At 38.7% G+C, this 25,758-nt stretch overlaps 1 protein-coding gene and 1 long non-coding RNA gene across 4 annotated transcripts in view; one reads left to right on the top strand and one right to left on the bottom strand.

Annotated features, from left to right (window-relative positions):
• LOC135195042 (TSC22 domain family protein 1-like) overlaps positions 1-8,986 on the top strand; it is a 499,143-nt gene extending 490,157 nt beyond the window's left edge. For all 3 annotated transcript variants that reach the window (XM_064221365.1, XM_064221366.1, XM_064221364.1), the window contains one exon: positions 6,294-8,986. In XM_064221365.1, coding sequence (XP_064077435.1) covers positions 6,294-6,476 — 183 coding nt within the window. In that variant the 3' untranslated portion in view covers positions 6,477-8,986. The remainder of the gene's footprint in view (positions 1-6,293) is intronic.
• The window catches only part of LOC135195043 (uncharacterized), a 555,149-nt gene that overhangs the window by 27,769 nt on the left and 501,622 nt on the right, over positions 1-25,758 (bottom strand). The window lies entirely within an intron of this gene.

Below are 25,758 nucleotides of genomic sequence, written 5' to 3'. Positions count from 1 at the left end.
TTCATTATCTTCCGCCATTGTAGTGCACTTAGGTATAGGACATTATGCGAAGGTTATTCTGGTATCACTAGAATGCTGTCCTTTTGGTCACGGATGGTGGTGTTATCGATGAGGCAACAGCCCATTTTCAGCTTGGGTACTATTTTTTGCTGTTTCAGCGTTTCGATCGAAACGCTATAGAAAAGCCTTTTTATAGCCCCCTTTTCTATATTTTGTGTGTGTTTTAAGTGAAGGCTCGTTCCGTTAAAGAAGGTCTGCACTATACTAGATTTTCCCCAATGGCAGTTACTTTGCCGATGACAAAATGTTTCCCGTAAATTGCTGAATGGCCATAATCTGGGAGGCATAATTCGAGGATTCCGGTTATAACTGGATAGTCCGCTGACGAAGTGTGCTTGTATTACAGAGGGTTGCCGGTGCCTGGGTAAGGTCGGTGAACAGTACTTTATGTCAAAAGTTACATCTTAAGATAAACCTTTGCAAAAAGTTAATCTCTTTCGACCCTTAAGCACCTACTTAACCTTCTCTCCCTGTCCTTCACTCTCTACTTACACTTGAACATCTCCCCTTATTCTAGCATCATCGACCTACAAATTAATTGGAGCAGAGATTGTTACCCCCAACGCCCTTGGGGCATACCATATATATTGAAACAAAGATTCTTTGAATTGGCATGTCACTGTCTAACCTTGGTATGAAAATTACCCACCGGCGAATGACGCAGCCCTAGGGAGGTTTAAATGCTTATGGTCAGGGAACGTAAGGGGAAAATAAGTCACGACGATTATAATCTGGTTTAAATCTGCATCAGTGCAGAATTTTGCGAATTATTTAATTTTGCTAAGAATATTGGTTATGAAGTTTTACTTGTTAAATATCACATCAGAATATTTTCTGTTTCCAATGTAAGTGCAATAGTTCTTCCTTGAATTATCCAAGTCTCTCTCTCTCTCTCTCTCTCTCTCTCTCTCTCTCTCTCTCTCTCTCTCTCTCTCTCTCTCTCTCTCTCCTCTCGTCCATGCGCTTTTCAGCAATTGGAATCTATAGTCCCGGCTGCACTTAGCATGACTTTTTCCGCAGTATCGAATTTGGTTGAAACTTCCTGATTGTCGCATTGTTACCTCCGTTATTCAGAGAAAGTTGACGGTTTTGACACTGACACAGATTAGTAGGAATGATCAGTATTGTCGTCAAGGAACGAGCGTAGTTTGTCAGGCTCTTCTTGGCAGTGCACGTGCAGGGATTCACACAGCCACCAGCGAAAGAACGAAGGAGGGTGACGATTACTCAGTTGAACAACCTTTTTTTTATGGCTTTTCCAAGGATTCGTTTTTCACGCAGCCAGAGAATCGCCAATAAATGCCTCCCCCCTCCTCTCCTCTCCCCCCCCCCCCTCCCTTCCTGCCAGCTTGCAGGTGCGGGAGATCAAAGGTAGAGATAACGAGAGAATGAGGCTTTGGGAGAAATTTAATTTCCTCGGGAGACAGCTCGTCGCCAGGGCGGCAGCATCAGTTTATATGCTGTGATTTAATCTTCCCAAGAAGAAAAAGATAACATGATGTACATTGAACGTTTATGCGCTAGGGCATCGTAAGTAAATGCTGATACGTGGAATTGTTCTCTCATTACGGCATGAGCAAGTGGCGATGTGTAGTAGTGATCAGGGTGTTACCATAACCATTTTATTTACCAATGCAACATGCGGCCAGTTTGTGCGGGAGAAGAGTTCACTGATTACGTAGAGAACCTTTGCTATTAAAGTAACTGCGAGAACAGACAATGTCTTGGCTTGACCTACTTAAAGCAGGAGACAGTGGTAGGGTGTAACTGGTGTGTTGTGGAGGGAGAGACGGTGCATTGGACAGTGCATGTAGGACTTCTGATAAATTATGGTGAATTATTTAGTAGAGGCCCTGGTGTGAATGAATGGTTTGAGATAATGTTTTACGAGTTGCTTCCATCTCGGCGAAATTCATAGGATGGGTAGTAAAATCAGAATTCTCAATGTTAAGGGAATCGGGCGACCCGCAGTCTGCCTTAGTGATGCCCAGACGTGTGACGTCAGCCGTCTCATGTTCTTCCTCACTCGCCTATTCCTCCCTCACCCCCCCCCCCTCTACCACATATTTTCTTCCTCCCTCCTCCGTGAATGTCATTTCTCTCAAGCTGCGTATGGTCTTTGGAGAACAGTTTTCTTTGTCAACCATTTTCTCGAGCTGAATCTCATCTACTGTACATCCATTTATCTAACATTTTTGGCGAAAGCCCTTGTTAGGCCTCTTTTGGAAAAGGCAAGTTTGCATCGTTGTGTTCCGGACGGGTTGGGCCCGGTAGTTTGCAGGTGAACAGACCTTGTAATAGGCTGCCCTTCCTGTATGCTCCCATCGTCTGATTTTTTCATGTATATACAAAGAACTGGATTTTACAAGTACCCTAATGGTCAACTTAACTGTATGGATATACCTTTGGAGGATGTGAATGCCCATGTCTTCTTCCCTTAAGGTTTTATGCCTGTTTCGCTTTGTAAATTGGCGATCATTTCGTATAGCGTCTTTGTTTTCAGTGGCAGGTTGGGAAGTAATTTGTTCAAGCGGCCATCAGTTATTATAAACTGTAATTCAATGCGCTAATACATCGCTGTAGGTTATGTGCAGTTGATGGAAAACTAGCCCCCCCCCCCCCCCCCTCTCTCTCTCTCTCTCTCTCTCTCTCTCTCTCTCTCTCTCTCTCTCTCTCTCTCTCTGTGGGTTTTTATCATGCTCGAACATCTTGATCCTAACAGACCTCAGTGGTTATTTCGTCATGTTGGACCTACAGAAAATAATTCGTAGAAATTCTTATTAAGACGCAACTGATATTGACAAAAATTGACTTCTTTTTGGAACAACATATGGCCATTTGGCATAATTCTTCGTATAGCCTATAGAGATCCAAGGTAATGTGAAATTTGCAATGTGCCCAGTAGATGTTATGATAGAAAAAAACAGCAGAACAATAGTTAATTTGATATTTCAATAGTTTTTATCTGTGGCCATATTATCTAATGACTTGAAAATTCGACGAGAAGGGTACACTTGTTTGTTTGGATGCCTCAAAGCGGTCGACAGACATTTGTATGGACACCTTGATTAGCCAGTTGATTAGTTTTGACAGCTTTATATAAACCATGATTAGGTGTCGGGTTCCGAATTCCCTTGCGTGGGTTGTTGCTATGGGCATTCGAATCCCGTGACACGGGGTACAGTCTGACGCAGGGCTCCTGTCTAAAGGAATTGCGAAGTGGAGGAACGGGTTCTACTTGGTTACATTTGTTGTCCCGCTGATGACCATGAAGACTCCCCACAGTCTTACCCTAAAAACACACGCACGCCTTGGCGAAAATATGAAGAGTTAGTAGACCAGAGTGTTTATTGCTGCTACAAAAATATAGAAAATCAAAACGGGGAGCCCGTACGAGATCATTTTACTCCACTGGGGTGACGTGAAACAATTTTCGTCTAAAAAAAATAAATAAAATTCCCTGCTGAGGATTCGGTCCATATCACCCTCCCAGTTTTTGTATGTTCAACCCTCAGTCAAAGGAAACAACGGGGTAGTGTTTTGTGGGCGTTTGCTCGTCCCTTCGCCGCTTAGAAAGAAAGACTTCCTCGTCCGTCTGAAGACAGACGTCGGTCGATCGAATGCCGTCCATTGTATCATGACATTATAAGGTTGGGTGGGGAAAAGGGGTTGGTCGTCTGTGTTTCGTTTATTGAGTACAAAAATGGGCGGCCAGACAGAATCTAGTTTGGATGTAGGTCAGATGTACTATATTTCGATTGATCTGTTGTTCCTAGAATACCGCGAATATGCCTGCGCAATAGATGGTTGTTCAGTACTGTGAAAGGATTCTTTTCCATTGATTTTAAGATCCCTCCGTCAAAAGCAAAAGACTGTGTTATTGTTTTCTAAAGGCATAATTTTCTTTTTCGCAAGTGTAGTAGTCACTCGATAGAATTTATAGGAAAGGTGGGGAGGAGAGAGATAATCGTAAAAAGTTGCTTAATTTTTGGGGAGGGCGTGTGGCAGTAAGGATTACATCTTTGAACACATTTAACACCACAAATTCAGTGTTACGATGAGTTGGAATTTGGTGGAATGGAGGCAGCTTGATTCCGAACGTGGCTGGTAAGAACGGGATTCGCCTCCGTATGTCTAGGAATGAATGGTCTACTTGGGTTTTTTCCCGAAAGGCGAGTGGTGTGAGTGAATTGGTGTCAGTGTAAGACGACAGGGGATTACGACTCTTCCAACGCTATTCGCAGAAAACTAGGAAACGGGAGATGTACAGGTGTGTGTGTGTGTGTGTGCGCGCGTCCACGCTGGGCATGTTGCCAGCAAGTAGAGATGACGTGTGTGTGTGTATGTGTAAGTTTGTGGGTGTGTGAGTGTGTTCGTACATCTGGAGAAGAGCTTAGTGGCCGGCTGGAGTGGCTGGGCGTGTTGGAGTGTGCGTGTGTACGTCCGGTTCTTATAAGGCGGACAGGCCCCAGCTCACCGTCAGTACAGTCCCAGACATCGCGTTGCTAACAGCAAGGCCTTGCAATTCTCAATACAAGAGAACACAGGAGTTAACTTATAACTCTACGGACTTAACACTTCATTTGGTTTACGATATTATCCTAGTGAACTGTCCTAGTCTTCATTGATTGTGGAATCAGCTGCGGCTCCACTCATTAAATATTACGGCATTTCAGTTTGAAATAGCTGCTAGTGAACTCAGTGATTTTGCCATTGCGAAGAAGTGGCCTCAGTGAGTGTGTTGTGCCCCGAGGTGTGATCTCAGTGCTTGTTAGCGGAGCATCCCTCCCGTGCCTTCGTTCAGTGCTCCCGCCTGCGGTGCGGAGCCTTCAGTCGCCAAACTGCTCGACTTGTGCCCAAACACCGCCAGCACGGCGCCCATAACCATGCAGATGGACGCACTTCATTGCGGATACCCGCATGCGTCCGCAGGAATGGGCGGTGGTGTGCCCATAACACCACCCGCGACACCCACTCAAGAAATGTCCCGAACCCCCACTTTCTCTACTTTGTCCAGTTGTTCAGAGTCTGATTACTCAAAACACGAGTATGCCCCAACAGACTACGCTGATAACCAATACTCAAGTTATTCCACAGAGGAATACACGCCCACACACTCGTTATCACCCCCAGAATCTCCCATGACCACGCCTAAAAGTACGCCCACGCACACACCAACCTTTTCTCCCATGTCTTCAAATCCCTCTCCCACCTCTACGTCGTCATCATCATCATCCTCGTCTCACGCGTTCAAAAAGCCTACCTCGAAAATCAATAGAAATAGAAAAAACAGTTTCGTCTACGACGTGAGATTGACAGACGAACAGTTCCTCTTCTTCGTACCTGATTTTGTAAGTTTCTCTCATAATTTTCTCCCTTTATTTTCTTTATGTAATCAAGTGGTGGAAGGGCGGAATGGGTCTTGTGTGTTTATTTTTATCAATTTTAAAGTGCTTTGTTCTTCAGCTTTTGAAATTTTCTTTTTTTACCGTTGGATAAAAAAAATGTTGACGGAAATTCGAATGTTTCTTTGTTACTCTGGATGCAGAAGTCTCTCAAGTATGGGTGGTATCCTTCCCCCTTTTCAGGGGGATCACTCCCTTTTTTATACTTTGTTCAGAAGCTTTTGAGTAAAAAGTCTTAAATTTGCAAAAGCTGCTGCAGAGTCATGGGGTTTTTATTTTTTTTTTTTTTTTTTTAGTCTGTACTCCTTTCATGTTGGTGCATACAATAATAGGATTGTCACAAGCGAAAATGGTTACCTTAGCCTTGCTTCTTTAAATATAAAGTATTGTATGCTAGATACATTACTGCCGTAAAATGATTACTGCTTGTAATATGATTTTGATAAGTACAGTTGTATATGCCTTTGCATGTCGGTTATAATTCCTAAATTTGTCAATACCAGAATGCCTGCAAGGCACGAGAGAGAGAGAGAGAGCGCTCATGGTGATGGAAATAACACCCGGGTGTGGAGCTGTGCCAATAAACGAGCTATCTGCCACAACCTGAAGACACCAAAGAAATTGAGGATATACTAGTATTTGATGTTCGCGGAATCCTTACTTTAATTCTCTTACCCTGAGCTGCTCTCGCTCTCTCTTTGTTGTAGTAGAAATGCTCATCAGGTACTTTAAATTATTTACATTTGCCTTCAGTTTTTAACTAAATTATATTTATTTTAACTTTGTAACCCTGCAGTTCTAATGTTTGTTTTTCTTGTTCTTTCACAGGATTTGGTAAAGTCTCACCTGATGTTTGCAGTGCGGGAGGAGGTGGAAGTCCTCAAGGAGAAGATCTCCGAGCTGATGGAGCGCATCAACCAGTTGGAGTACGAGAACACAGTCCTGCGTCAGTATGCGACGCAGGAAGCCCTACAGCAGCTCCAGCAACCCCATCACAGCTCAAACACCTGAATGACGTAGATGACAACCAAACAACATTCAAAAAGCATATTCAAAAAATGTATTCAGACATACAACAGTAACAGCAGTTTTTTCCCCGAGAGACTTGCTGTCGACAAGCGAGCAGCAGCAGCCGCATCCCCTCTTCTGTGGGAGGCAGCTGCAGCTATTGCGTCATACTCTTAAATATTTAGGGAAAAAGGCCGCTATCGGTGGAATGGTTGTCGGATTTGCCCTGGCGGGATCTCGTACTCCTTCCACGTGCAAACGTTTTCATTAATATTATTAATTCCCCCATCATCTTCCACCCCCTCACCCATAGTCATTACCAATTGCCATTATGTATTGTATGGAACGCATTCATTTTTTAATCGTCACCGAGACGACCCTATGAGGTTTACTTTACGTTTTTCTTATTTTTTTAAGTAGATCTGTTAGTGTAACAAAGACGTGTACAGATATATTCATTCGTTGGCCTTCAAATGGTAACCAATTTTGTGGGAAATATGTAATCAGTTTCTTTATGAGAAGTGATACTTTTGTTATTTAAGTTCGTGTGCGCTGCTGGCGAGTGTAGACGAGTGGCGAGGCAGTGCCGGGCTGGAAGATGAAAGGAGACGAGTGAATCCTTCTCCTCGATAAAAACCCTTTTTCTCTGGGGTCCAGAATTCATGACAAGCTTCGATTGAGCCTTGCGACTCGCCATCTCGTCTACGCTCGCTGTCACTTCAATTTCACACAAGTACTCAAGCACATTATATGTAGTATTTTCCGCTTATGTTCTGCAATAAGCCAACTTCATAAATGAGAAATTGTCCGTATAAAAGATTGCCATGTATAGTTTATGTATGTGTTGAAGAAAGGCCAGAACTCTCAGGTAGATAGGTAGCCTAAGTTAGTTGGGTAAGATGGAAAGTATACAGATATTTAAAGTAAAGGATAATGTCACGGGCCACCAACTTAACAGGGTCTCGATGCTGGCATGGGACCGAGTAGCAGCTAAGGTTAATGATGAATCTTGTAGATAGGCAGATTGTGGTTTATTTACTTTGATTCACTGAGAATACAAGGGCTGTAAATAATGGTCTCTTTATTCAGTCAGTAAAGGTGATTGATGGTCATTTTGAGATACGATTGTGAAGTTCAGCAATAAGAAGTGAAGGTTGATGGCTGTATTTCTTTTGTGTGTGCTAGCCAAATGAAGTCCCAGCAATGAAGTATGGGCCGGTAGTACACGGTGCTGATGACGCAAAATTCTGTTGTTATTCAAGTCGCTTTCATCCGAATAGTTTTAAGTTTCTGGAAGGAAAGTTGAAAGGCTGCTTAAAGAATGTAGGAGAGACGACTTAGGTCTGCACGCCCATCACCTTGCTCCCCCCACCCCATCCCTTCTATTCCCCCGAATGTGCCTGTGAAATCCTGGCCTGGTAGGAGGTTTAAAAAGTCACGCTTTTAATATTAATGTTGTTTGTTACTACTACACAGGAAAAGGGCATGTGATAACATAGTATACTAAGCCCTGCCCCCTCTAGTGAAAGCAGCTTGTGGGAACATAACTTATGGTAGGGTTTTTTTTTCCTCATATTGGGGAGAAGTGAAAGTTTTAATTTTTTCATGCTGCTGTTAGGTATTGCTTATTTTGTAAGAAACCTTAAAGAATGCTTCAGTCTGTATCGGGAAAGAAAGGCAGATTGTATGTGTGGTCGTTGTCCGGGAGTCGGGTTGGTTGTTTATCATCATTTCATTCGAGACTAGTAGTGTGACTTAGTTCTCATTATATAGTTCACCTGCTTCGGGGCCTTTGTACCCAAAGATACTAGTCTGTCAACGATATCAAAGATTGTAAATTTTTTTTTCTCCCTCTCTCTCTCGCCTGTCTGTCTGTCTGTAAGTTAGTTTGCGCGCGAGAGTGAGATAAGAGTCATTTCATCTAGATTCTCTGCTGTGCCATCTTTTTTGTTTTCTCTCTCTCTAGGTGTGATTTTTTTTATAAAGGGATTTATTTAGTTACTTCTTCACGAGCACTAAAAATGGAAAATTACCTATAGCTTACCCAATTGTAAACCTTTACGTTAGCAAAAAGTATGCCATTATTGATTGATTATAAACTGTTAGGTTTTAAATAATATTTTGTCAAATTATATCCAGTTAAGTATATATTTTTGATGGATGAATCATCCTTGAATATATTTTTTCATATGTCCTGTATATTTGTGATCTACCGCTACGACTTTCCCCCAGATTATTTGTCACATACTGAAGTTCCTGAAGTTATAGATATTTTTTTGTTTGTCTTCTCATTAGATGAAAAACGCTTGTTCAAGAGTCCTGTCGACGAATGATTTTGACGTGTAATAGTGAACTAAGTGTACATATATATATTATACATGAAAAGCGGTTTATCTTGTCCATTATTCAGTAAGGGCAATCTTGAATTTCTCGGATTCGGTGATAAATGTGCTACCGGATCTACCTGTCAATTACACACTATTTGTATAGGAGAATAAACCTATTCATATTTACACTGTATTTTATTCCTCCTGTCTATCTATTATACAAATATAGAATTTATTGAACTCTGGGTTGTTGACGGGAAAGCCCGTTTAGAAACTGAAATCAATAATGAAAATTTGATGTATATCTAAGCATGAAACTGGCTAAGGAACATTGTTTCGATACCTTGAGAATGAATAATACAAAATAATAGAAATACAAAGTTTAATGAAACATAACTTCGATTTACAGAGCACAATAAGATAAAACTTTAAACAACCACAAATAGAACAGAAGTAATCTACTACTAAGATGTGGAAACAAACATTATGTAACGACAACTGCAGTAATCTGTTACAACAAAGCATGTACTGAGTATTCAGTTGTTTGCTGATCTCTAAAACTAGAAAGATCAAGTAACCACATCACGACGAAGACTGAAACCAAAACTCGGATAATATAACTTTGAAGTAGACTATTGTGATATAAAGTAACTGTGAACCAGTTTAAAATGTTTAAAGAAGACTTACTTAACGGGTTAGATCCGCGAGAAACTTAAAAAAAAAAATATGGTTTCCATAACTTAAACCTGGATATTGCGGTTTCATCAGATTATGAACAGTATTAGAGATAATCTTTAAACATTAAACACTTACAATAGTAAAAACTAAAAATCTTTAAACATTAAACTCTTTTTAATAGTATAATCTAAAAAGTTCTTTTACTATTGAAACCTTAACTGGGATCAAACTGGCCGTTATGGAATATTTAAAAAATAAACTGTTAAAAGATACGAAGCCACAACTTCAACTATAATTTTAAGAAACTCAGACTTTAAGGAAGAAAAGATATTTTGAGAATGTTTAACGAAATAGAAACAAACCAAAACGGTGTGAAGAAAGACTTGAGGAAACCTCAAGATTTGGAATATAACTAGAAACTTTAAATTGGTATATCAGGACACAATTTATCTGACAATGGAAAACAAAGATGCATCAATCTGACGAAGTACGAAACAATTTTCGTAAATACTAAACCATTATTTTTCATTGGCTCTTGGCCTTAAAAAAATAACTTGGACTAAAAAGGAACACCCCCAAGGAAGTTTGACCTAAAGAATTGCAATAGGACTCTGCGAGAAACTTGAAACACGTTGACAATGTAAAAAATTGACTTGGAAACTTCAAAGAAAATTGACCAACTGTATATAAAAAACAAAAAATACTCAACAAAAACAGAGAGAAAAGATAGGGAGCTCCAAAGAAAAACTTGTGCAAAAAAGAAAATAAGATTCAATCTTGACTGGAAACTTCAACCAAAATTTGCCTTCTACTGTACTTATAAAAATAAAAGTAACCAGCAAAGAAGTTGGAATTACAGAAAGAACAGGTACAGAAGCTCAAAGAAAAACTCAGTGTCAATAGACATTTAGGCATTTGAAAAGAATGATTAAATGTTTTGTTAAAAAAAAAAAATGTTTGCTGTTTCAGATTTTGAAACTGGGAAACATGCATGCTGTAGCCAAGATTTATCATTACAAGAATCTGAATAACCCGAACTCTAAACATGCTGACAACCTGAGAGCTCGCGAGATTGCGAGAATCACCGAATGTATAGAGAAATAACAGAATCCGTTAAACACTAATCGTCAGAACTAATCAGAATTCTCATTTGTAAATAACTAAAAACTGAAGAACTGAATTCGCACGCTACTACTATCTCAGAAGGGCGTAGACTGGAGAATTGTATTGAATTATTCGAATAACAAATAAGGGTATTAAATAAAGTACGTGACAAAACTGAAAACCAAACCTTCATATGTTAACGAAGTAAAATCATGCAAGTCTTATGGGTCAACTACATCCCAGGATTTGCGAGTTTTTCTAGAGTGCTTGAGTAGAGACTGAGACTCTCTCATACCGTTGAAGCTTCTCATACGTTCACCTACGAGCCTCGCTGCTTTGATATAAATCTTGATACAGTGGCATTATAAGAATCATGGACGTAACGTGCTTGGCCATTGGAATTACACAAAAAGATTTACTTCAGTCCAGCGATAGTAAATGTTCAGCATCTTCGAAAACGAGATTGGAAATAAAACAAGCTCGTAATATTCGCCAAATCATTGGTTTCGTTGTTCAGCCCGAGTTAATAAGAGTAATTGGGTGGCCGTGACATCGATCTCCTCTTAAGAGACAGAGTGTCACTTTGGAGAAAAGAACTAGACATTATGTGAAACATCTCACTAAACTACGCTCTATACAGTATAAAATTAGGAGTCAGTGATGGATAGTTAAGTGTAACAAAATTTCTCCCGTATCGTATATCGCAATGCAAATTTAGGGCATAAATTATCATTATTTAAAATATGTAATAATAAACAAACACTATTAAAACGTTTTGAATTTCATTTCTGGGTGAGTTTAAATTAAAATACCCATATACCAAAATGACTACAAATAGGACTCTTAGAATATCAAGTAAACTGAAAATAAATATGAACATATAAAAATAACTTAGTAACGAGTCTTAATGAAGAATATGGCGAGTTAATAACCAGAGCCCTGAAAGAACATCTTCCAACGCCCACCCTTGAAGAATCAAAGCGTGTTAGATGAACAGCAAGCGCCCAGGGCCAGATCACGTGTACCATCTGACTGCAGAGGAGCTCTCGCAGCATCGGTTTCTCGAATCTCATGTTGCACTTCGTCATCCTCTGACCTAAATGTCGTCTCACTTTTTACTCTGACTGTGCCAACTGCCGACCTGCACAATGTGGCAGCGTATGTATGCTTAGGAACTGATCGATAAGAAATGCCGCCTATTATCATTAACAGTAACTTCTTGATAACATAGTTTCTAAAAGGCCTTTGGTCTAGATCGCGAGGGAAGGCGGGAGGGGTATCGTCGTATCACTTGAATTAATTCAGATCCGATTATGGTATAGGTTCCAAAGTCCCAAGGTGAGACGAGTCAACAGTTATCCCACGTGACACCGTTTGTAGATCGGGGACGAGAAATAAAATCCAAGCCGTTTTAATAGTCTTGTTTATTATTAGTTTTATATCATGAGCGTGTCTGAAAGGTAAATGACTTGCAAAGTAAGCTCTCGTCGAAGAGAACGACCATTTGTGAGAAAAGAGAAGCAAGATAAAGAAAATACCATACATGTAAAGGCAGTTGAACAAACGGATAAACATATGCCCACATAAACAGAAAACTCATAAGAGAATTTGGGTTTAAGATGCTCCAGCATATTATTCTGATTCTGAAAGCGTTTTTCCTCTTACCACATCGTACTAGCAAGTAGTGGCAGTATTTCATACTTCCGTAATCAGTATTCCTGAAGTATCCCACGAGGGCACTTCTCTGCCTTCAGGAAGCACTGGTTACGAAGCAACCAAACAGAATCTCTTTGAAGGACCCCTAAGGGTCTTCAGGAAGGCCAGCTCCTGAATACATGAATAACAAGTAATCAGTGGAAAATGAAACGGCCACAGATGGAAATTCTGAGGATGGACTGTCCACTGATTGGATTGATGATCAATCCGGTAACAAGAGGGATATTGCAGTAATGTTGCTGATCTAAGTTATACAGGATATCTAACGTAACAGCTAAATAGACCATTATGACAGATACCAGTGCGTGCTTATGTTCTTTTAATAGGACAAGCAATGTAGTAATGCTAGGAGTCATAAGGAGCCTGTGCTAGGGTTAACTGCTAATAGTGCATTCAAGGAAGATATGACCGTAATTACAGATGACAGAGACAAAGAGGAATCGGAAAGGAGAGGCAGTAAAATATTCAATGATAGCGTTAATGAAGCCTAGTAACAATTAAACGTGGTAACCAAGAGAGACAACAATAGGAGCGAGTGCGGATAACCACAGGACTTCAGAAACTAGAACCTAGAATCTGCCAACTTGAATGCAACTTCGCAACAAAAATCATCAGGCAATGGGGTGTCATTCAAGTCAAAAAAAGGACCAAGTTAATCGAGTCGCCGACTACTGAGAATCCCCTGTTGGAATTCCAGCAAAAGTACTCGCCAGAAGGTAAGCTTATTTTATTCTTTACTGACATTTAGGAGATTTGTTTTTTAAAAACGAATCTCTGCTTTCCTCGTCGCCCGAACAGGCTTCTTCTTTTGTTATTCCAGTCTCTATACAGCCAGCATCTAATTATCATAATCCACTACATGGTCCAACAGCCAAGCAGGCCGCATTACTGAATAAATTAATCACCGTATTCACTTATTATCAGGAGCCAATGATAAGTTTTTTTTGTAAACTAAGTTTTCTGTCTTATTTTACAGCCTTAAAAAAGTTATAAGAACGAAAATGAGATGACCACAGTTCAGGTTAGTGGAAAGAAAAGTTTAAAATAAAACGTTACAATTTTCATAGCATTTCAGTTCTTTTTTACGAGAAGCATTCCAACCTCGTACTAAAATTCGAACACGATTTGCTGTTGAATATATCTAGTTAACAATACGTTACTCTAATGGCGAAAATTCGTAATAACAACTTAGCTGAATATGAATACTGTATGGCCTAAAATAAGGAGATGATAATTAATTCCGTTTCTGTCTTCCTTTCTTTCTTTCTGTTCACTGTATGGAATGAAAGGGTCAGTATCATTAAAGTGAAAGATATTAGGTAGTTACGATCCATGTAGAATAAAAACAAGGCATAGTGACTACATAGACTACAAAAGGGATCAAAGAGAAATCCAGACCGCAAAAGGCTTATTGTGACATAATTCAATAGCACTAAAGTGCACCTTTCTTCAAGTCTCCATGTATAAGATAATACCAGACTTCCCAACTTCCCCTTACTACTGTCAAGTTCCTTTTGTTCGATGATGTGTGCTGGATTGTCCTGTCCAACAAAATAAAATAATTTGCTTGTTAATTTACACACACACACACACACACACACACACACACACACATATATATATATATATATATATATATATATAGATATATATATATATATATATATATATATATATATATATATATGTGTGTGTGTGTGTTATGATGGATTACGTCCCTGCTTTTCCACACGAACATAGGTAATGTGTGTCAATGGTATAGTCGAGCGCACTTGGATACATTTACATTCGATGTCGATGCAGATCTGCACGACTCTCTCTAGTACTTTAATGGACAACGAATTGTTCTATAATAACTCATTTAATTACACAAGCTAAGCGAGAGACGGAGAGAGAATCGTTCAGGGCAAATGCGATACATACTAATCATTCAACAAAGCCTTTTCATCAAAACGAACAGTGAAAATCGTGAAAGTGAAATGATTGTCTTAATCACACGAAGTAAGTTGCTTCAACATTTTACCCGTTCTTCTGTAACAAGATTTGTAGTGTCGTATATTTTCGGGTGTGGGTGGTGCCCAAGAGGGGTCCTGGTGGTGCAGAACATTCCGTCGCATTTCGCTGTGAAAGCATTTTTGTTAATGGTTACCGATAATTATAGCTTTTGTTATTACTTATTTTGGTTTATTAGGTACTTATTAAGGTCTCCAAGAATTTGTTAGTGCTAAACTTACGTGTAGTATTTCTTTTTCCGGAACAGTTAGGAAACTCATTTCTAATTCCAAAGGCAGGTTTTGTGTCAACGTATGCTCTAACAAATAGCTGTCCAACCAAATGAAGGCGGGATTTGTCTTACTCTGCACCTGTCTGCTTTAAGCAACTATTTAAAATGAAGAGCAATGACATCAAAGATTGAGCACGCACACAACTAAAACCGATCCGAAGGTAAAGGGAAAATGTATTTAAATGATACCGGAAACAAACAAAAACATTCAACAAAAACCAGAACACGGAACACACAGTTGCCAAAACGTAACGGCATTTAGCCTTCGTTTGGAATCGACAGGACAAGCTAACGAAAGAGTCTTTGTTCATTCGTCTAAGAATAACTGGCACCAAAGGGTCTCGGATGCATGCCGTCACTTTTACTATGAGTGCAATAAAGTCTCTACCAAGATGTTCATTGCAAACAAGAGACACATTCCAATTTCTAAGATTATCTCGTTGCTAGAACCCAACCTGTTACCATAACACCAACCGATAACTATTTACACACACACACACACACACCACACACAACACACATATATATATATATATATATATATATATAGATATATATATATATATACATATACTTTTTTACCATTTTAATTTCGGTATATAATGGATCATTTATCCATTTTAAAAACCTTCAATCTGAGTAAGTATTACACTAAGAAAGATCTTTTTTTCTAGCTGAAGTCAACTCTGATTATGAGTACCCTATGCATCGCCAGAAGGATAAGAATAATCTCAGCTCACTTGCATGTTTATTTATTTATTCATATATCTGTGGATGTCATTTATTTTGCCAGAGCTTAGAGGATCTACTCCACAGTGAGCTAACGCAGTTTTGATGTTTTGATTTGTTGAAATGATAGAAATTCAGTGATCACGTTTACCAGCATATTTATGCGAGTACACATACCACAATGGTCTCTTAATTTCCTTCTTTCCGTATATATCTGGGTATATTCTCCATTCTGGAAACTTTCATTCTATGTAAGGAACAGATAGACACAGCCCTCTTTTTTTCACACCAAACCTAGAACTGAGTTTGAAGAAATGTGTGTAAAAACTTACCCCTTACTCCACAGAGCCGGACAAGAATTCATTTTCACTTCATGAGCACACTAAATTGCCAAAGCCAGTTATATCTGTAATATCGAAATGAACAAATCCAAACCCTTGTATGCTAATACTGACAAGAGTTTTGATTTTGGCTGAAACGGCCATGGTCAATAGGTCACATATATAAGAATTACATCAATGAAATACCCCAAGGAAATCGGAACATCCTGCTATCGAGATATTTTGGATATATTATCCATTCTGAGAATCTTCAACCCAAATAGGAGATAAAAGTGTATACTCTCCTTTCACAAGCGACCTTCTTACTCGGATAGGAAGAACCCAGTTAGCAGTTGCACTATGAAGAAGGAAAAGAATTAATTTCTGCCCATACATAAATATTTCTGTCGAGGTCAGAGATTTCAATAGAGGCGAAATGAACTTACACCTACACTATTGTACAATATCTTCATATCCTACTTAGATCCAGTGCTTTCAGAATACAGAAAATATTCAGAATATGGGAAAAGTGTAAATATATCATTCCCTTCCAATTATATATATATATATATATATATATATATATATATATATATATATATATATATATATATATATATATATATATTATACAAGACGTGACCAGCTTCTTTCATTTCCTTCAACCAAAAGCAAAACACTTTAACAGTGTGTTGCCATCGTAGAGATAGGCTCATTACATCTCTGAAAAGATCTTAGACGCATACACCGACTTGATGAATCTCCGACATCTTTGGTAGGGTGTTGGATAAATTTCGGAACTCGGCCATGCACTACTCGAGTTTGAGTCCGGTTAGAAAAGGGAGCTACCTTCATTCAACTCCTAATGGGACTGGAGGATTTCGGAATCATGAACATACCAAAAATGTAGAGGGAGAAGGAATTTCAGATTTCCTTGAAGGATCCACACACACACACACAAACACACATTTTATATATATATATATATATATATATATATATATATATATATATAGATATATTATATATATATATATATATATACACACACACAAATTTGGCCTACAAATTTTGTTCATTTTAGTCGAAAGCAAAACACTGTATTACCGCAGAGTAAATAGGGTCATTTTTATTCTTATCACTGTTCTGGGCTTGGTGTGAAAATAAGTTATCTTAATTCTTATTTAAACTGAAGATTGTCTGAAGCAAGACTGCATCCAAAGAAATAAAGAAAACAAGAAGTTCCGAGTTATCTGACGCTTTTGTATTCATAAATTAAGATAAGCTATTTTTATTTCAGTCAAATGTAAACTACTCAAGACCGCATTTCAGTAGTAGATTTGGATTCAGTTCATCTCTACTAAAGTATGGCTGCTCGTAAAGAGACATTGGTTGTAATACGGTGAAACAAATCCTTATCCTTTTTTAGTGCAATGAACAAGTGTTGGAACTCAGGTCTTCATAGCCTGAATTCAAGGCCTGTTATGAAAGGAGAGCTGTTGTAACTGATCTGCTATTCAGAGTGAATGCTTACTGAATAGAGAACACATCCAACAGGATAAGATAACAAAGAATTTAAGGATCCCTTGAGACAGTAATGTAATATATATATATATATATATATATATATATATATATATGATATATATATATATATGTATACATATATGTATATATATATATATATGTATATATATGATGGTGATAATCGGGGAGTAGTGGAGATATGCAGAGGTGGTAAAATTGTTAGGGGAAAGAACGAATCGGAGTATTTTGAGATGGTTCAGTTGTGTAGAAGGAATAGACGACGAAAGGCTGGTAGAAACAGTTCCATAATTCAGACGTTACATGGGGAAGGAGGGGAGGAAGACAGAATGGGTTGGATAGGTGGAAGGAAAAGCCTTAATGTCCAAGAAGTGGGAAGATAATATACACAAGATAGAGGTGTTTCATTCTCCAAAGACGAGCTTTCTGTGCAAGTGTATGAAGCAGCTTGTTTTCTGCAAGCCTTTATTTCACAGAGGCTCATCCTCAGTTCAGTGGGATAAGAATGAGTGTAGCAATGACTGTTGTGCTCTTTCTCTGTTAAGGGAAGCAGCTCCTGTCGGAAAAATTGGGGATTGCGGTCAAAACATAAACAAAAGACTGTAAATATCCTAAATATAATGATCCCAAGAAATATTAGTCCTATAGTAGTACCAATCCGTGGTGAGGGTTTTGTTGGGACGAAAATCATTTACGTGCGGTGCCAAACTTCCATGCTAAGGAAAATTTTATGGAATATGGGTCGTTGTTATATAACAAAACTGAAGGGAATTACTCTGAAAAATCTACTGAACATGGTTTTTATGTATACAGTTGTTAATGATCAATATTTTAAACAGTTTCAATATCATATTTGAGAAAAGTGGCATACATGTTGCCGCCACATCTCAGGTCAAGTATTGAAATCTGTATCTGTCAGTTAGAAAAACAATAAAGCCTTGTTAATCTCTGGGTCCTTTATGGTGAACGTGAGGATTAGCGGATTAAATATAGTTGGCGCTCAAACACGTGTGTGTGCGCGTGTGTGTGTTTGTGTGTATGCCTGATTAAATGCTTAATAGGTGTTTGTTATCTGAACTTTTCTATAAATAGAGAAATTTGAATATGAAATTGTTTTTTTCCATCTTTGATGTTATTTTTTTTCTTGTGTAGATTGTTCCAAGACAACAGTCGACTGAATATGGAAAAAAATATTCGGGGGATAAGATGGAAAAAATCTAAATACCCTGGTTAGGATTGAAATTGGTCTGGCGTTGCCAAACATCAATCTATTGAAATTCTTAATGAGGTAAAATGAGCAGTTTGGTAACTGAAATTAATAAATTTGCTCCAATAATGGTTGAATCATGACTGTTGTACACAGATCCCGATGAAAATTGTGTTAAACCAGTCATAATAAAGTGAAGAAATGTGGCTTTGGTATTCTCTGACCTCGTGTCTCGGGCCAGGCACGGGTATATTATGAGCTGCAGTTGTCATTGTAAGCTACGGGCTGCTCTAGGAGCAAGAGCCCGTGCTGGCACAAGGCCAGCTTAATATCAAACAACATCATTGTAGGCCAATACAGCCTTTTGCAGTCGTCATGGATGGTCAGAGTTCCGCACTGAGAGTCATTCAAGGACAAGCAAGGAATATTATTCATAATGTGTTAAGATAATTCACAATGGAGAAACAGAACAGAGGACCCATTACTAATGTTGCAAATGTAACTCTTCGTACAGTTGAGGCAACAAAAGTCAGTAAAGCTACAGTTGAACGAATATGTAAAGAAGCACGAGAGTCGCATGAATTATTTGGTGACAGTTTTCGAGATAAAGAAGAGGAAAAGATCAAAACCTGTGACTGATTTGGATGACTTTGACAAATGTTTGCTTCGTCGGATAATTCTCCAATTTTATGAGAGGAAAGAAATTCCAACCATTAACAAAGTGTTGTTTGAAATAAGGGAAATAACAGGATTCAAAGGTGGTAGAGAATCTTTAAGAAAAATTGCGAAAGAAATTGGTTGCCAGTACGCACAACTCGATGGTAGGAAATTTTTGATGGAACGATATGATGTGCAGTGCTGGCGAACAAGATTCCTAAAAAAATGCAGAAAGCCAGAGAGAACGGACGAAATGTAATTTATCTGGACGAGACTTGGGTTAATCAAAATTACGCTGTAGGAAAATGTTGGAGATAATAAATCCGAGAATGAGTGAAATGAAGTGTAGCAGGAAAGCTTGTTATATTGTGTATGATTCCAGGAACGGAAAATTAGTGAGAGAAAAAAAAAAAAAAAAAAAAAAAAAAAAAAAAAAGGAGTTCGAAGAGAGATGACATAATATGTATCGCTAGGTTTGGAGTAGGGGGAGTACTCGAAGTTAGCTGACGGTGTATTGATGAGAAGTAGCGCCAAAGCATATGTGAAAAATTGTAAGTAGTTTTAGTTAGAGAGAAACTGATTAGACTATAGCTGTAAATGTATTTAAGACAGGTAATTCTAATAATAAGACATGAAAAGTAGCATACAAGAAGAGGGTGAAAATTGTGTTATTGTTGAAGTGTAGGACCATTGTAGTCAGTAAGGGTTGCTAGTAGGGTTGGGCATATATGTAAAAAGACTAAAAGGAGTGTATCAGATTGTCAAGAAATTAGACGTTTAACGAATAAAATTCAGGAAACTGTTTGAACTGCCGTCGCTGGACAAAAGAAAAGGATGCCTAGATATCGGCAAAAGAATAGATAAGGTAGTTAAGGAGAAGTAGAAGCTTCAGGGAAAGAATGAATAAGAATCTTGAGATGAATTTGCGTAGGTAATTGAAGAAAGAGAAGTTGCAGTGAGCGAAGTAGACATAGACAGCAAGGCTAATGAGCAAATTTATATTATAATTAAAACTGCAAGTGGTAATATAACTCCAAAGGCGAATGCACTCCTTTATTGATGGACCGGTTGTTTTGAAAAGTTACTGAAGGAAGGCCAAACTGAATAATGCAGAAGTCGAATTGCTTTAAAAAAAATTTCAGAATGCTTGTGCGAGAGGATTTTTTATGGTAACTGAATGGCTGAAGAATGGAAGGGACTAAAGAATTAGTGAATTTCAAGCGAAATACTGTGGTTTGTTGGTAGTAATTAGCCGAGCAGCTGATCTGAGTATGCAAGGTAAGTTTGCATAAGAGAAAGGTTCGAAGGTGGCAGGCTAAATGATTTAATTCTATTGTATAAAACGGAAAAGGTAACAGAGTGACTGTAAGATCATGAATAAAGTTTATAGAGCGTACCCTACAGCCTAGAACATTCATGAATAAATCTCAAAGAACAGCGCTTGTCTTATGCAATGGATAAGGCATTTTTGTCGCACAAAAATGTAAAAATGGAATCATCTTTCGGAGTCACTGCCTTGATCGAGGAAACAGTCTTATCTACAATGAGAGATCGAAAACTTTGGAAAGAAGTATCCATTTTTATGCAACGCCTTTCTTGGTTCCACAGCAGAGATGAACATGAATAAATGTCTTTCTTTCTTTGCCGTAAATTAACAAAAAGGAAAGCCTGTTTCTAATTTATGTATGCTGCAAGACCAGCAAAAAAAAGTCGGCAAAGAACTAAATGCTAAATGAGGCTGGAATGAGTTCTAATTGTGCTCGATCTTGTTCGTCTAAGCAAACAGGGCATTCACCTTTTATAAGACCTGGCAAAGTGAAAACAAAGGAATCTACTGAATCTGATATCTATTAACTAATAACTGGTATCAGTACCGCAACGAGGGGTAGTGCTTCCGAGCTGTCTTGAAATTTAGCGTTATATATTTTTTTTAGGGTCGCCAAAATACTTCGGTGAGGGACTGCGTACATGAAAACAGAAAACATCGACCACGAATTATTAATGGCGGAAAAATCGGATTTGTTGCCTTGACACTTCGCGAACACGTATGACAAAACAGACGAGGGGGAAGAGGTATTTCATGCTTCTCTTAGGCAGCAAAGAAAGTAAAATGTGCTGATGGTGGTTGATTGTAAAATACCTCTGAAATTTTTGTCATGTGTTCGAGCAAGAATTTGTGTAGATGCATAGCCACTTTGCTTAAACATGTAGCGCTATATCTCCCAGTCTGGATTTTTATGTTACTAAACAGTGACCCTTAAGAAGAAGCCAAAGCTAAAAGCTAAGGAAAATGGAACGAGCAAGAAGAAAAATGTTGATCACCTCGATGGAAAGATGCGTAGACAGTGAGTGGATAAAGTTAAGGGGAATGTCAGGCACTAACACTTAGCAATAACTAACCTCAGGAGGGTTCAACTAAGTTGATTTGTTTACATGCAATTATTACTAAGTGTAACAACAGACATCATGACAACAGTGAGCATCGAAGATTAGTCGTGTGAGGCATAAGGGTAGACAGAAGGAAATGACAGAATGCCACCCTGGCATGCAGCAATATTTCTGTAATCTGGCCTCACAACACCAAAGGGCGTCGATGCCAATTACAATGACAGATTTGTAAATTTATGAAAGCTAGTTTGCAGGTTTGTACTCCGACATAGTCCTATGTTCGTATAAATGTTACTAAAAGGCCTTTTTCGATAATCCTAAGCGGATCATCATTAAAAGATACCTATTATTGTAACAAAATGGCATCACGTGTTATATGTTAGCATTCACCACTTATTGTAATTATGTATGATTATGATAGCCGTTACAACTTGTAATTCTTAAAAAATATTTCCTGGGTTGCAATGCATGTGAACTGAAGACGTGAAATAATTCACCTCTTAGAAGAATAGTGTTTTGCCAAATCACATTATGTTGAAAGCACAATCATTAATCTGACGCAAGATAGACTTAGCAATCGGAAAATTAAGTACAGGGTAAGTTTGTTTTTGAAAAATAAATTATTTTCACTTCTTTCTTACTGTATAACATAAGAATTTCTTTTTATTTCTGTACGACTTTTTTGTGCATAATGATTTTTCTCCCTTTTCGAACGAGAGATCTCTGAAGATCACATTCTAAAGTTACTCTCTGGTCCCACGGCCAATACTCCATCTTAGATGGCAAGCGTTACTGTAGTAGATTCACATCAACCGTGCATTTGATGTCCAGGCCAGTCCCTTACGACGCTCCTGATTGGCTTTTGATAAGCCAATCACAGGGCTGGAAACTCTCAGTCTCTCGAGAGAGTTCACAAAGGCAGGATGTATATTCCACCTCTCCTGAGGGATACGTCTTTCAAAAGAGGTGGAACATATATCCTGCCTATGTGAACTCTCGAGAGAGACTGAGAGTTTGCAGCCCTGTCATTGGCTTATCGACAACCAATCAGGAACGTCATAAGGGACTGGCCTAGACATCAAATGCACGGTGGATGTGAACCTAATATAACTCCAATTTCTTTATTGCAACTGTTCACTTTCAACGACGTAAACACAAAACTTATAACAAAGTTTTGAAGTGGTAGCTAAAATTCTATTCTATCAGTCTGCAGCATTATTTCATTAGTTCTATGTTGCTGACAAAAAGAGTGGGAAAACAATGAAAAATCTAAAGCATTTTCACATTGAGGGCAGGTATGATAATTTAATTCGGGTGACATTAGGAGAAAGCTATACGAGTAACTGATATGACATTAGGACCCATTAACCATCTGAAGGCGTTTGGAGGTTAGTCTGCAAAGGTGGCGTACGTCAGCAAGAGGCGAGTGTGATCGTCATTATCCTAAATATAGCTACAGTGTACCCTGCGCCGTATCCCATATGCAGCCTACATGCGGCGCCCCCATTCATCTAGAAAACGCTGTCATAAACACTGCATAAATCCCTCAGGTAGACAGGAGAAGAGCTTAACTTCTATGAAGGGTTCTTTATCATCTCTTTGAAGCAGACAGCAAACGCCTGGGTGTTTACTGCCAAATCCTCGTTTTCCTAATGAAGGCAGTTTCGTTAGCTTTCACCATTCCTTGACATTTGTGTTACGAGCTGGATAATAAGTATGACAATGATACAAATCTTAAACATATGTATTTCCCTCGGCCTAAGAAACATTAATTTAATCAAGACCAAATTATTTAGAATCCTTGTACAGAGTCTTCCTCCCATTCTCTCTCTCTCTCTCATACAAACATTTGTGTGACGTAATCGTAGAAAGGAGGGAAGGTAACGAGTAGGGGTTGTTTCCTTAAAAACGACTTGTGTATTTCTTGATCTAAGAAATGAATGAAATACCTGGTGGTTAGTAGAAAGAGGCTGGTCATAGCCAGGGGTGGACAAATAGCATGAGGCTAGAGCATCACCTACCGCCCCTTCAAAAAAAAAAAAAAAAACAACAACAACTGATAATAGTGACGTTAACACCCACTGGAACCACTCCTTCGAAGATGAAAAGAAAAGACTTATAGTTGACTGCAGAAACATTAAAGTTTCTCTGTTCTTCATTATTCATAATGGAGTGAATCCTTATGTTTGGTTAGGGACGAAACAGAGACAAGTAAAAAAAAAAGCCCCGAAGTTTCTTCGACGCGATCGAATTTTCTGTACAGCATATAATGTTGCATGAAACTCTCAGCCACTGCCCATGGAACTTTCAGCAGCGGCAAATGAAACTTTCAGCCACGGCCAAGTGGTGGTCTATGTTGTAGGCACCTATGGCGTCGACAGACGCACGATCATGGTAAAATTTAACCTTAGATAAAATAAAATAAAAAATTTTGAGGCTAGAGGGCTGTAATTTGTTATGTTTGATGATTGGAGGGTGGATGATCAACATGCCAATTTGCAGCCCTCTAGCCTCAGTGGTTTTTAAGATCTAAGGGCGGACAGAAAAAGTGCAGACGGACAGACAAATAGCTATCTTAACAGTACCCAGAAAGAGGGAGACAACGATGATGTATCTATTGACGCATGATCAATTTTCCTGCTTCAAGCCCAAAGAAACGAACATTTCAACCCCCTTTGTTCATATGTAACTAAAATAATGAACCAGACAGAAAATTACTTGAAATAATAATTTAAGTTCATAACATAAAAAAACTAATTTAAAATCATGACGAACTTCACCCATGATGACAATGCATCGGTGCTACCCTGTTACTGTGAATTAGTATGTAAACAACAACATTTACGGAAATCGGAACATATCGAACAAGCTTCTTTCAAAATCATCCCGTTCAGAGGAGCGTCGCCGCCCCCATCTTCCAAGAGGAACATGCCACGTGGCACAGCTCCCGCGTGTCTGCAGACTACGTGTCCAAAACATTTTTCTTGGAAGCGGGCTGTTCTCGGCATCACGAGATGGATCAGTGTGCCAAATCGCGATATGGTATACTCGCAATTTGTCAGGAGTGACGAGAACCTCCCACAGGCAAAAGTTTGAGAATCTAGACATACCGGTCGACCCTAAATTCACAAGCAAACATGAGCGTCGGTTTCAAGAACCTCAGATTTTACGTGAGTTACGATTCATTCAAGAGCAGGAGTGAATGAAATAACAGAAATCAAAATCGTTTAGACTTTGGCAGAAATTTGTCATCTGAATTTTCTATCTTCGTTTCGACGTGAACGTAGTTTCAGGTAGTGTTTAAACAGATGATTTTTTTTAAATTACTATACAATTTGGGAACTGCAGCGTAAAACCATCTTACTAAATTTTACCAAGCAGTTAACGGAGATCTGTTTCTACCAGAGACGTGGATCCTAAGTAGCGTTGCACCATTAGCACTTTGAGAGAGAGAGAGAGAGAGAGAGAGAGAGAGAGAGAGAGAGAGAGAGAGAGAGAGAGAGAGAGAGAGAGAGAGGAATAAATCGAAAGGAGTATGATAGTCAGCCGGAGAATATAGTATTATGAAGTCAGCCTCCATGACTCGGGAAACAAAGTACGCATGTACAAGAAAGCTACAATAATATACGCAACGTGAAACACTTTCAGCTTCCAGGTTTTCTAAGATTCAAAATAACTTCACTATTGTTATTAATTGCAGGGAAATGAAAAGGGAAACCTCCCACCGTCACAGGGAAACTGGACTGTTCTTGTGAACTGAATTCTAACTGAAGTACCAGTCGGCTATGAAGGCAAAAGGATCCATTTTACATAATACATACAGATACTTGACGCGATCTGATCTATAGTCGAACCAAAATGTCGTGAAGGATGGCAGGAGGTGTCATCAGAATGCTTCGTATTTGAATCTAAAAGTTTAGGACTTTTTCCCCTGTAGACAAATGGAAAAATCTCATCGGTTTATTAGTAAATCCGCATTAAGTTCTGTACTGGATGATGCGAGACAAATCCCTCCACCCCCACTTTCGTTTCTTAATTTTTTTCCCTTATAAATTTACAGGGGAGTCTATACTCTGGTTTACGAAAGGTTGAGGCTCAAGGGTGATTAGCACTGCTGCCATATTTTCTTAAACCAGTTCAAACTCTTCAGGAAAAACGGTAACGATTTGGTCGATTTGGCAGATATTTTGAGCGGCGCTCCCATTTCCTCGTGTAAGGGTCATAGTAATAAGCAAATTGTCTGTCACCTCCCTATAATCGTCGGTACAAAACCAAAACACGAAGATCAAAACAGTATACTACTTGGACCTTAATGTACATTGTTCGAAAT

This window comes from Macrobrachium nipponense, chromosome 15 (genome assembly GCF_015104395.2).
Source record: "Macrobrachium nipponense isolate FS-2020 chromosome 15, ASM1510439v2, whole genome shotgun sequence".
In the NCBI taxonomy this organism is placed as follows: domain Eukaryota; kingdom Metazoa; phylum Arthropoda; class Malacostraca; order Decapoda; family Palaemonidae; genus Macrobrachium; species Macrobrachium nipponense.
Note: the sequence above shows the minus strand (reverse complement) of the source record. Positions and strands in the feature narration are given on the sequence as shown.